This window comes from Talpa occidentalis, unplaced genomic scaffold (assembly GCF_014898055.3).
Source record: "Talpa occidentalis isolate TD23 unplaced genomic scaffold, MPIMG_talOcc4v2.1 talOcc4.11, whole genome shotgun sequence".
Classification (NCBI taxonomy): domain Eukaryota; kingdom Metazoa; phylum Chordata; class Mammalia; order Eulipotyphla; family Talpidae; genus Talpa; species Talpa occidentalis.
The window spans coordinates 965,302-977,324 of NW_023601104.1; the positions used below are offsets into that span (position 1 = coordinate 965,302).

The window sequence follows — 12,023 nt, forward strand, 5'->3', positions numbered from 1 at the left end:
GTAACACCCAAAAGAGATAAGAACCTATCCTTCTCTCAACATCTATAATAGTTTTTTTTGTAGTATAAAATTTGACTTTATCCTACCCTTAGACTAAAACTTCTTGAGTAGTGAAGTGTCATATTTAGAAAAAAAATTTTAATAGCAGAAAAAAATGCCCAATACTGAACAGCAAGTATTTGCTATTAATAGCAAGTATTTGTAAATCTAAAGTAGCAAATTTTAGATTTTTACAAAAATTCAAGTTAAACTAAGATAAAGTTCATGGCTGGTTTCAATGACTACTTTTTAAACAGCTGGCTGCTGTAAATATAAAGACAAGAGTTTATTACCTGCTTTGAGCATCTGTCTTCTCTAGCTTTTCCTGAAGTTGAATCCAGTCAATCAGTGCTTTGAAATCTCTTACATAGTTATCCAGCATCATTAGCACCTCCTAATTCAAAACAAACCACAAACATTAAATTCTAATTCTAAGACTAAAAAGTTTCAGGGGTGAAGTTGAGCTTGAAGAGTATAGAAATTAATTTTTACATTATACCCCCCTCATGCGGGAAGCAGCAAAACCTACTACTTTTTTATTCTCACTGTTTGGCAAGATAAAAAGAAAGTAGTGAAGCTGAGAAAAAAAGACCAAAAAATGGTATTGGTATTCCCTCCCAAATTATCCCCAAATGCCCTTGATTTTAACCTTTTTTATTGTGAAGTTTAACACAACACAGCATAAAACAAGAATGTACAGAAAACTTATTACAGACACTTTTCAGTTTGATGGAGTACCAGCTGTTTATATTTTCCTTCACTTTCTTTGATTCTGGAGATAAGTCCTCAAAGATGTTTCTGAGATGCTTGTCATAGAGTGTTCTGCCTGTATTTAATTCTATATATTTTATGGTTCAGGTCTTATTACAATTCTTTTATCCATTTTGGTTGTTTTTTGTGCATGGTGTGAGGTAGTAGCCTAATTTCATTCCTTTGCATGTAGCAGTCCAGTTTTCCCAGCATCATTTATTGAAGACACTATCCTAGTTCAATGCATATTCTTTCTTCCTTTGTCATAGATTAGTTGACCATATATGTGTGGCTTTATTTCTGGGTTTTCAATTCAATTCCCTTGGTCTGTGTGTCTCCTTTTGTTCTAATACCATGCTGTTTTTATTATTATGGCATTGTGGTATAGCTTGAAGTCTGGAAGTGTAATATTTCATTCTTCCTTTTTTAAGTTAGGAGAGTTTTGGCTATTCAAAGTTTTTGTGACTCCAAATGAGTTTCAGCAATATTTGGTCCATTTCTTTCAAGAATCCCATTGAGCCAGAGACACTCTATGGGGGGTGGGAGGTGGGGAGGGGAGGGATTGGGGTCAAAATAAGGGGGTTGCAATTGCATGGGGAATATAAAAATAAAAAATAAATAAAAGTGCTAATTCTAAAAAAAAAAAATTAGAAAAAAATAAAACTCTGTTCACAGCAAAAAAAATAAATAAATAAATAAAAAGAATCCCGTTGAGATTTTTCTTGAAATTGCATTCGATCCATAGATTGCTTTTGTTAGAATGGCCATTTTGATAATGTTAATTCTTCCAATCCATGAGCATGGATGTCTTTCCATTTCTTGTATCACTTCTATTTCTTTAACTATATTTTATAATTTTCTTTTTGTAGATCTTTCACCTCCTTTGTTAGGTTTATTCCTAGGTATTTAATTTTACTTGGTGCAGCTGTAAATGGAAGAGTTTTCTTGATTTTTTCTTTTTCAGACTGATTGTATATAAGAAGGCTACCGATTTTTGCATGTTGATTTTGTAACCTGCCACTTTACTAAATTGGTTTATTGTTTTAATAAGTTTTTCTGTGGAGTTATTAGGGTTCTCTCTATCTATGTTACTATATTATCTGCAAATAGTGAGTTTTACTTCTTCTTTCCCTATTTGGATTCCTTGTATGTCTTTCTCTTGTCTAACTGCTCTAGCAAGGAATTTCAGTACTATAGTTAAGAGCAGTGGTGAGAGTGGACATCCTTGACTTGAGCTAGATCTTAAAGGGAAGGCTTTCAGATTTTTAGCATTAGAAATATTACCTGTGGGTTTGTTGTATATGGTTTTTATTATGTTATGGTATGTTCCTTCTCTCCCAAGAATTTTGAGGGCCTTCATCATAAATGGATGCTGAAATTTATCAAATGCTTTCTCATCATCTATTGATATGATCATATGGTTTTCATTTTTCTTTTTGTTGATGTGGTGAATTACATTTATTGTTTTTCAGATGTTGAACCATCCTTCTGCCTCTGGAATAAATCCTATTGGTCATGGTGTATTAACCTTTTGATGCATTGTTAGATTCAGTTTTTAGGATTATGTTGAGGATTTTTGCATCTGTGTTCATTAGGGAGAATGGTCTGTAGTTTACATTTTTTGTGTTGTCTTTGTTTGGTTATGGTATTAGTGTAATGTTGGATTTGTAAAATGTATTTGGTATTATTCCTTCTTCCTCAGTTTTTTTGAAAGAGCTTTTGTAGGATATTGTCTGTGTTTTTCTTTTAAGTATTTTATGATTTCAAGTTTTAAGTCTTTATCCATCTTGAACTAATTTTTGTGGATTTAAGTAAGGATGTTCATTATCTTATTATTGTTGTTGCTGCTGCAGTTCCTGTTTCCCAGTGCCACTTACTGGAGAGGTATTCACTCCTCCATTATATGATCATGGCTTCTTTGTGAAGATTAACTGTCATTATTTATGTAGGTTTAGTTGTGGGATCTCTATATTCTATTTCATTGGTTTGTGTTTCTGTTTTAGTTCCAGTACTATTCATTTCCAATTACTACTGTTTTATAGTATAGTCTGCAGTCATGAAATGTGATTCCTCCATTTTCCTTCTTTTCTCTCTGGATTCAGGGCCATGTGTCAAGCCATATAAATTTTATAATTATCTTTTTTCTTTGAAATGAGCCATGGGGATTTTGATAGGTATTGCATTGCATCTGAAAATTGTTTTAGGTAACGGCCAACAAGCTTATTAAAAAATGTTCAACATCCCTTATAATCAGGGAACTGCAAATCAAAACCACAGTGAGATACCACTTTACACCACTGAGAATGGCACATACCAAAAAAAAACAAGCAACAACAAATGTTGGCAAGGATGAGGTGAAAAAGGAACTTTCCTACATTGCTGGTGGGGGTGCAAACTGGTCCAACCACTTTGGAAAACTGTGTGGAGGTTCCTCAATCTACTAAAAATGGCGGTACCATATGACCCGGCAATTCCACTACTCAGAATCTACCCAAAGGACACAAGAACACTGATTCAAAAGAACATTTGTACACCTATGTTTATTGCAGCACTATTTACAATATATAAAACCTGGAAACAACCCAAATGTCCAAAAAGAGGTGACTGGATCAAGAAGATATGGTATATATACATAATGGAATACTATTCAGCAATCAAAAAAGATAAACTCATGCCATTCGCTGCAACATGGAGGGAGCTAGAAGGAGTGATGCTCAGTGAAATTAAGTCAGAAGGAAAAAGAAAAATATCGGAATGTTTCACTTATATCAGGAATATAGGGGAGCCAAACAAGACATCAGTGTAAAAAAAATAGTAACAGTACAAAACACAACAAAGCCAAAAACAGACAATTATAAATCAGACATACTTCAGGGGAGGAGGAGGGAGAGGAATCAGGGTGATGGAGGGAGGAGTACAAGGGACTGAGGCGATGGTGCACGGGTGCATTGGTGAGGGAAACTCTATGGGGACTACACCTGAGGGCGTGGGAGGAAGTAAATATTGTTTAAAAATGAACAATGATGTAAAAAATAAAAATAATTAATTATAAATAAATAAATAAAAGTGTCACAATTTTCAATGTATAGTTCCATTACCTCCTTTGTTAAGTTTACTCCCAGGTATACAATATTTTCTGGTATAATTGCAAATGTTTTTTTTTTTTTTTATAATTTCACTTTCTTTAATTCACTTTTTGCATACAGAAATGCAATTGAGTTTTATGTATTGATTTTTATATCCTGCCACTTTATTCACTTATTATTTCTTTGCAAATAGTGATAGTTTCATGCCTTCTTTTCCAATTTGGGTTCCTTTCAAGTGTTCTTCTTATAGAACTACTCCAAGTTGGACTTCTGATACCATGTTGAATAGTAGTGGTATCTTGTTCTTGATTAGAAGAAATGCTTTCAGATTTTCACCATTGAATATGATGTTGGCTGTGGGTTTAGCATATATATGTTTAGATAAGTTCCATTATTCCCATGTTATGAAGAGTTCTTATAAATGGGTGTTGAATTAAGTGGAATACTTTTTTCAGCATCTATTGAAAAGATTGTGTAGTTCTGCCTTTCTTTTTGTTGATTAGTGATTGACACTGATTGATTTGTATGTACTGAACCAAACATATATATCATATGAAAATTACCTGATCATGAAGAATGATTCTCTTATCTTAATATATGCTGGATTCAATTTGCTAAGATTTTGTTGAGGATTTGGTCATATATATTCATCAGAGTGATTTTCTTTTTTTGCTCTGTCCTTGGTTGGTCTTGGGGTCAATGTAATGCTGGACTCATAAATATACTAGGGAACTTTCCAAACACTTCAATTTTTTTTTTTTGAAGAGTTTGAGTAGAGCCAATTAAGCACTATTTGAGGGTTTGATAGAATACGCTAGAGAAACCATCTAGTCTTGGACTTCAGTATTTAGGGAGGTTTTTGACTACTCTTTTAACTTCTCTGTGATGTCTGTTTAAGTTCTCTGTATCAACCTGGTTCAGTTTTGGAAACCTGTACAATTCTATAAATTAGTTCCTTTCTTCTAGATTGTCCAGTTGGACTCATGAAGTAGAGATGTTCATAGTAAGTTCTTATAATATGTTGTATTTCTCTTGTAATTTTGCCTCTTTCATTTCTGATTCTTTTATTCGGGTTTTCTCTCTTCTTTGCATAGTGAGCCTTGCTAAGAGTCTGTCAATTTTTTGTTTAAATCTTTTTTTTTTTAATAATAAATTTTATTTTTATATTCCCCATACAATTGCAACCCCCCCATTCTGACCCCAATCCCTCCCCTCCCGCCCCTCACCCCCAAAAAGTGTCTCTGGTTCATAGTTTTTTGTTGATTTTGATTTTCACTTTCTTATAGTTATTCATTTTCCTGGTCCCTTATTTAAGTTTTCTAGATTCCTGCTATGAGTGAGACCATCCGGTATTTTTTTTTTCTTTTTGGCTTATTTCGCTGAGCATGATCCCTTCCAGCGCCATCCATGTTGCTGCAAATTGCATGTGTTTATCTTTTTTGAATGCTGAGTAATATTCCATGGTATATATGTACCACATCTTCTTGATCCAGTCATCTATTTTTGGGCATTTGGGCTGTTTCCAAAGCTTAGCTATTGTAAACAGTGCTGCTATAAACATAGGGGTGCAGGTGCTCTTTGGAATTGATGTTTCTGTGTCCTTTGGGTAAATACCTAGGAGTGGAATTGCTGGATCATATGGAAGCTCTATGTTTAGTAGGTCCAGAAATCTCCACACAGCTCTCCACAGTGGTTGGACCAGTTTGCACTCCCACCAACAGTGCAGAAGAGTTCCTTTTTCTCCACACCCTCGTCAACACTTGTTGTTGCTAGTTTTTTTAATATGTGCCATTCTCACTGGTGTAAGACGGTATCTCATGGTAGTTTTGATTTGCATTTCCCTGATTACAAGTGATGTTGAACATTTTTTCATATGCCTGTTGGCCATTTGCATTTCCTCTTCAGAGAAGTTTCTTTTTAGCTCTTCTGACCATTTTTTGACGGGATTATTTTCTTTGTTGTTGTTGAGTCTCATCAGCTCTTTGCAGATTTTTGTGATCAGTCCTTTATCATTAGTGTTGTGTACAAAAATGTTCTCCCAGTGGGTGGGGTTTCTCTTTGTTTTTGTTATTGTCTCTTTTGCTGTACAGAAGCTCTTTAATTTGATGTAGTCCCAGCTGTTTATCTTTGCCTTCACTATCACTGCTTTGGGTGATGTGTCTGTAAAGATGTCTTTGATGTGCAAATCACGTAGTGTTTCGCCTATATTTCCTTCTATATATTTTATGGTTTCAGGTCTTATGTCTAGTTCTTTAATCCATTTTGAGTTGATTTTTGTGTATGGTGTGAGGTAGTGGTCAAGCTTCATTCTTTTGCATGTAGCGACCCAATTTTCCCAGCACCATTTATTGAACAAACTTTCTTTGCTCCAATGCATAGTCTTTGCTCCTTTGTCAAAGAGTAGTTGACCATAGATCTGTGGGTTTAATTCTGGATTTTCTATTCCATTCCATTGGTCTGTGTGTCTGTTCTTGTTCCAATACCATGCAGTTTTGATGATTATGGCTTTGTAGTAGAGTTTGAAGTCTGGGAGTGTGATGCCTCCATTCCCTTCTTTTTTTTTTCAGGAGAGCTTTGGCTATTCGGGGTTTTTTGTGATTCCATATGAATTTCATCAATAATTGTTCTATTTCTTTGAAGAATGACATTGAAATTTTGATTGGAATAGCATTGAATCTGTAGAACCAGCTCTTGGTTTCCCTATGTTTTGTTTTCAATAGCATTTATTTCTACTCTAATTTTTATTGTTTCCTTCCTTATCTTGATATTTGGGCCAACTGTTCTTTTTCTAGTTTTGTCAGTTGTAAACTTGAGAATTTTCTTGTTAATTGATGTGGTTCTAAAGTACTAAATACTTCCCTCATATTACCTCTTTTAAAACACTCCATAGGCTCTACTAGTTTGTCTCTCCATTTTTGTTACTCTCCAGATAGTTTTTAGTTTCTTGTTTGATTTCTTCTCTGACCCAGAAGTTACTCAGAAGCATTCTGTTTACCATCCATATTTTTTTGTTTGTTCCAGGATTCTTTTTGTGGTTAATTTCTATCTTATATCATTGTGATCAGAGAATATGTTGGTATAATTTCTATTTTTTTTTTTTTGAGACATGTTTGGTGTCCCAGCATGTGATCTATCCTTGAGAATGTCTCATGTGCATTTGAGAAAAATGTGTATTCACTTGTTCTAGGACAAAAGGCTCTGCAAATATCTATTAAGCCCATTTGTTTCAGTACTTCATTTGAGGTTTACTTGATTATGATGAATTGTCAAATTTTCGACTTGGTTTAGAATTTGTATATCTAATCCTTAAGTGATTTATGTTTTTACCTTCTTGTGAAAGTTTTGTTATTAAAATCATGGTGGAGCATTCTCTCCTTATGTTCTCAAAGTTTGTCTAATACTTGCTTTTTCTGCAATTTTTTAAATTAAGATAAAATTCATACACTATAAAATTCACTATCTTAAATTACACAATTCAGCCATTCTTAGCATACGTATAAAGTTTGTGTAATTATCTAATTCCATCACCTTTTCACCGCCCCCAAAATAAAACCCCAGTACACGTTAGCACTCAATTCTTACTCTTTCTCTTCCACAGCCCTTGTAAACTCTTAATCTTTCAGTCACCATAGACTGGCCTATTGCTGACAATGCATTTAATGGTCATGTGGATATTTTCTTTTACTTAGCATAGTCCCCTCAAGGTCCATCCATGTTTTTATAAATGACAAGATTTCATCATTTTTATGGCTGAGTAGTATTCCACGGTGTGTATATTCTATGTGTTCTTTACCCAATCATCCACAGTCAGGTACATTTGTTGTTTTCATATCTTCACTTTTGTGAATACTGCTGCAAAGTTGTCAAGGTTCATCTACCTTATAGTATGTATTAGTACTTCATTGATTTTTATGAATAAATAATTATTTGAAAAAACACATTCTGTTAATTCATATATCTACTGATGGATATTGGGTTGTTTTTCAATTTGGGGGTTTGTAAACTTTTGGTGTACAAGTTTCCTGTGATTATTTCTAATTCTCCTGTATGTACACCTAACAAGGAAATTCACTGGGTGATATGGAGACTTTAAATTTAACATTTAAGGGCCTCCCGGTGGTGCAGCGTTTGAGTGCTGGGTTAGGAAGCTGCCCGCAGCCTCTGCAGCGCCGGTTCGATTCCCGGCTGCTCCCCGGCCACCTGAGGAGGGTCCCACATGGTGCGCAGACCTCTCCTGCCACCCACTGCTCCCCTCAGCATTGTACTTCGGTCCTTCTGCCTGCTCTGCTCCCTGCTCTGACTGTGGTGAATTCTCTCACCCTCCCGTGCTTCTGACTGTACCCAGTGTGTGTACAAATAAATAAATAAATAAATAAATAAATTTTTTTTAAAAGTCTTTAAAAAATAAATAAATAAATTTAACATTTAATACTAACTACCAAACTTTTCTCACAGCAGCTGCATCATTTTATTATATTCCTATCAGCAATATGATAGATTCCATACCTTCATATTCTCACCAACACTCGCTATTTTCTGTCTTCTTGATTCTAGTCATCCTAATAAATGTTAAATGGTACTTTTTTTTTTTGCTATTTATCACTTTTTGAAAATTGGGATAACAGTCTATAATTGTATAGGTTGGAGGCACATGGTTTCTCACCTCAGCAAGAGTACATATCACACCATCCTTGCCATCAAATGTCTAGTCAACATCTACCACCAACCAATCAACTACTCTACTTATTCCCCACATACCTTTTCGCCTCTGGTAATTCACCATATTTTGATGTCAGAGTTAGAATTTCTGTTTTGTCTGTTTGCCTTTTTCTTTATAGTCCATAAATGAGTGAAATCACATGGCAAATATTTGTCTTTCTCCTGCTGACTTATTTCACTTAGCATAGTCCCATCCAGGTCCATCCTTGTTTTCATAAATTACAAGATTTCGTCATTTTTAAGGCTGAGTAGTATTCCACTCTGTATATATTCTATGCGTTCTTTATTCAGTCATCCACTGTAGGGTATATTTATGGTTTCCTTATCTTCACTATTCTGAATACTGCTGCAGTGAACATAAGGGTGTACGTATCTTTTTGAATGAGCAGTGAAGTGATTTTATTATTGTGGTTTCTACTTGCATTTCCCTGAAAACTAAAAATAGGAACACATGTGCATGTTTTCATGTGCTGATATATCTTCAAAGAAGATATACAAATCCTTTGTCCATGGTTTAATTGGATTATCTGTACTCTTTATTTTTGAGATGTTATTTACATATTCTGGATATTAGACTATTATTAGATATATGGTATGAAAATATTTTCTCTCATTCTTAATTGTCTCTTCACTTGATAGTCTCCTAATATAGTCTCCAATATATATAATAAAACACAGCTTTCTTATTTTAAGGAAGTTCAATTTATCTATTTTTTCCCTTTGATTATCAGGACTTTGGGTATCATATGTAAGAAACCTGATTTATTAGTTCAAGGTCACAAAGATTTACATCTCTGTTTTCTTGGAAGGGTTTTATAGTTTTGTTCTTACATTTAGGTATTTGATCCATTTTCAGCATTTTTATATATGTGAGGTAGGGAACCACATTCTTTCTTTGTGGATATGTAATTGCTAAAGTACCATTTGTTGAAAAATGCTCTTAGCATCATGTCACAGATGTATGATTTATATTATAGTTCAATGACTGTAACTTTATCCTTTTTCCAGTACCAGTAGCTTTACAGTAAGTTTTGAATTCAGGGAGTGGGGGTCTACCAACTTTGTTCTTTTTTTGAGATTATCTTGGTTATTCTGTCCTGTGCATTTCCACATGAATTTTAAGCTTAGCTTGTCCATTTCTCAAAAAATTAGCTAAGTATTTTAATAGAAAGTGTAATGAATCTGTCATACCACACTGGGGTATACTACCATCTTAAAAGTGCCCTCCAATCCATGAGTTTGTGTTTCCTTTTATATAGGGCTTTAATTTACCTTGTACTTTTTTAAAAGTGTGCATGTCTTGCACTTCTTTGGTAAACTTACTTCTAAATACTTTATTATTTTTTAATGCCTTTATAATGGCACCATTATCTTAATTTTATTTTGGAACAGCTCATTGAAAATGTATAGAAATACTGATTTTTTTATTGCTCTTAGATCCTCCAATCTTGCTGAATTTGTTATTTCCCCTAATCAATTTGAATTTATATGCATAGATTTTTTTGGATTCTCTACAGAAAGAACTGTGTCATCTGCAAATAAAGTTTTACTTCCTCCTTTCCATTCCTATTTCTTTTTCTTTTTTTTTTGTTTCTCACTTTGATACTTTGATATTTATTTTTTAATAAATTTTATTTTTATATTCCCCATACAACTGCAATCCCCTTATTTTGACCCAAATCCCTCCCCTCCCCGCACCCCACCCCCCACAGAGTGTCTCTGGTTCATCGTTTTTTGTTGATTTTGATTTTCACTTTCTTATAGTTATTCATTTTCCTGGTCCCTTATTTAAGTTTTCTAGATTCCTGCTATGAGTGAGACCATCTGGTATTTTTCTTTTTCTTTCTGGCTTATTTTGCTGAGCATGATCCCTTCCAACTCCATCCATGTTGCTGCAAATTGCATGTGTTTATCTTTTTTGAATGCTGAGTAATATTCCATGGTGTATATGTACCACATCTTCTTGATCCAGTCATCTATTTTTGGACATTTGGGTTGTTTCCAAAGCTTAGCTATTGTAAATAGTGCTGCTATAAACATAGGGGTGCAGGTACTCTTTGGAATTGATGTTTCTGTGTCCTTTGGGTAAATACCTAGGAGTGGAATTGCTGGGTCACATGGAAGCTCTATGTTTAGTAGGTCCGGAAATCTCCACACAGCTCTCCATAGTGGTTGGACCAGTTTGCACTCCCACCAACAGTGCAGGAGAGTTCCTTTTTCTCCACATCCTCACCAACATTTATTTTTGCTAGTTTTTTTAATATGTGCCATCAGTTAGAACCATCAGTACAATACTGAACAAAAGTGAAAGCAGACATTGCTGATTTGTTCCTTATTTAGAAGTAGGATTGGGATGAAGGGGTGGGAGCTTTCATTTTTCACCATTAAGTCTGATGTTACCAGTGGATTTTTCATAGGTTCCCCTTTATCAAACTGAAGAAGTTTCAGCAACAGGAAAAATAACTCCCTATACCCATCAGTCACATTCCTCAATAGTTAATATTTTAACACATTTTCCTTGTCATTCTCTTAATACATATTTTTTTCTGAACTATATGACATTAAGTTGCAGACATGACGCCAAACATTACTCCTAAACATATAGATCATATGTATTTAGCCCACCACAAGTCACTGTAACCACAAAATACCATCAAAACCACAGAGTAACATAGACATATTATCAATTAATCCATAGACTCCACTCCAATTTCACCCACTGTTCCACTGTTATTCTTTAGAGAAAAAAGACTCTAACACAGGATCCAATCCAGAATCCTACATATTTAATATTTATATTTATATTTAATCATCACATATTCTTCATTCAGATCAGAAATTTTTAAAGAGTACAGGACAGTAATTGTGTAATATTTAAATCAATTTAAGTTTGAATGAAAATTTAAGTTTGAGCTAAATTATTAAGTTTTGGGTATGGCTGAAATACCATATAAGTGATACTATATTCTTATTGGTTAATTATATATGAAGTAGCTGATAGCTATATGTCTTATGGAGTTGTTAAGTTTGATCATTTGGTTGAGGTGGTATCAACCTTAAACACCCCACTTAAAGTTCCTGTTTCTCCTTTGTCATTGGGTGGCGCAGCAGTTGAGCGCTGGGATGCAAAGCTGCCCGCAGCCTCTGCAGCGCCAGTTCAATCCCTGGCCGCCGGAGAGGGTCCCACATGGTGCACAGATCTCTCCTGCCACGCCTGCTGATCCCCTCAGCAGTGTACTTCGTCAGTCTGCCTGTTCTGCTCCCCACTCTGGCTCTGGTGAATTCTCTCACCTTGCTGTGCTTCTGACTGTACCCCATGCTTGTATAAATAAATTAATTAATTAAAAATAAATAAATAAAAAGAACAAATTTTTTGTAGGGCAATAATTTTTAACTATGTAAATACTCTGTTCATCAAAACTTCACCCA

General features: G+C 34.5%; 1 protein-coding gene across 3 annotated transcripts in view; it reads right to left on the reverse strand.

Moving 5' to 3' along the window:
- Positions 1–12,023, reverse strand: part of SCAPER (S-phase cyclin A associated protein in the ER) — a 196,622-nt gene that overhangs the window by 98,462 nt on the left and 86,137 nt on the right. For all 3 annotated transcript variants that reach the window (XM_054699974.1, XM_054699971.1, XM_054699972.1), the window contains one exon: positions 333–433. In XM_054699974.1, coding sequence (XP_054555949.1) covers positions 333–433 — 101 coding nt within the window. The remainder of the gene's footprint in view (positions 1–332; positions 434–12,023) is intronic.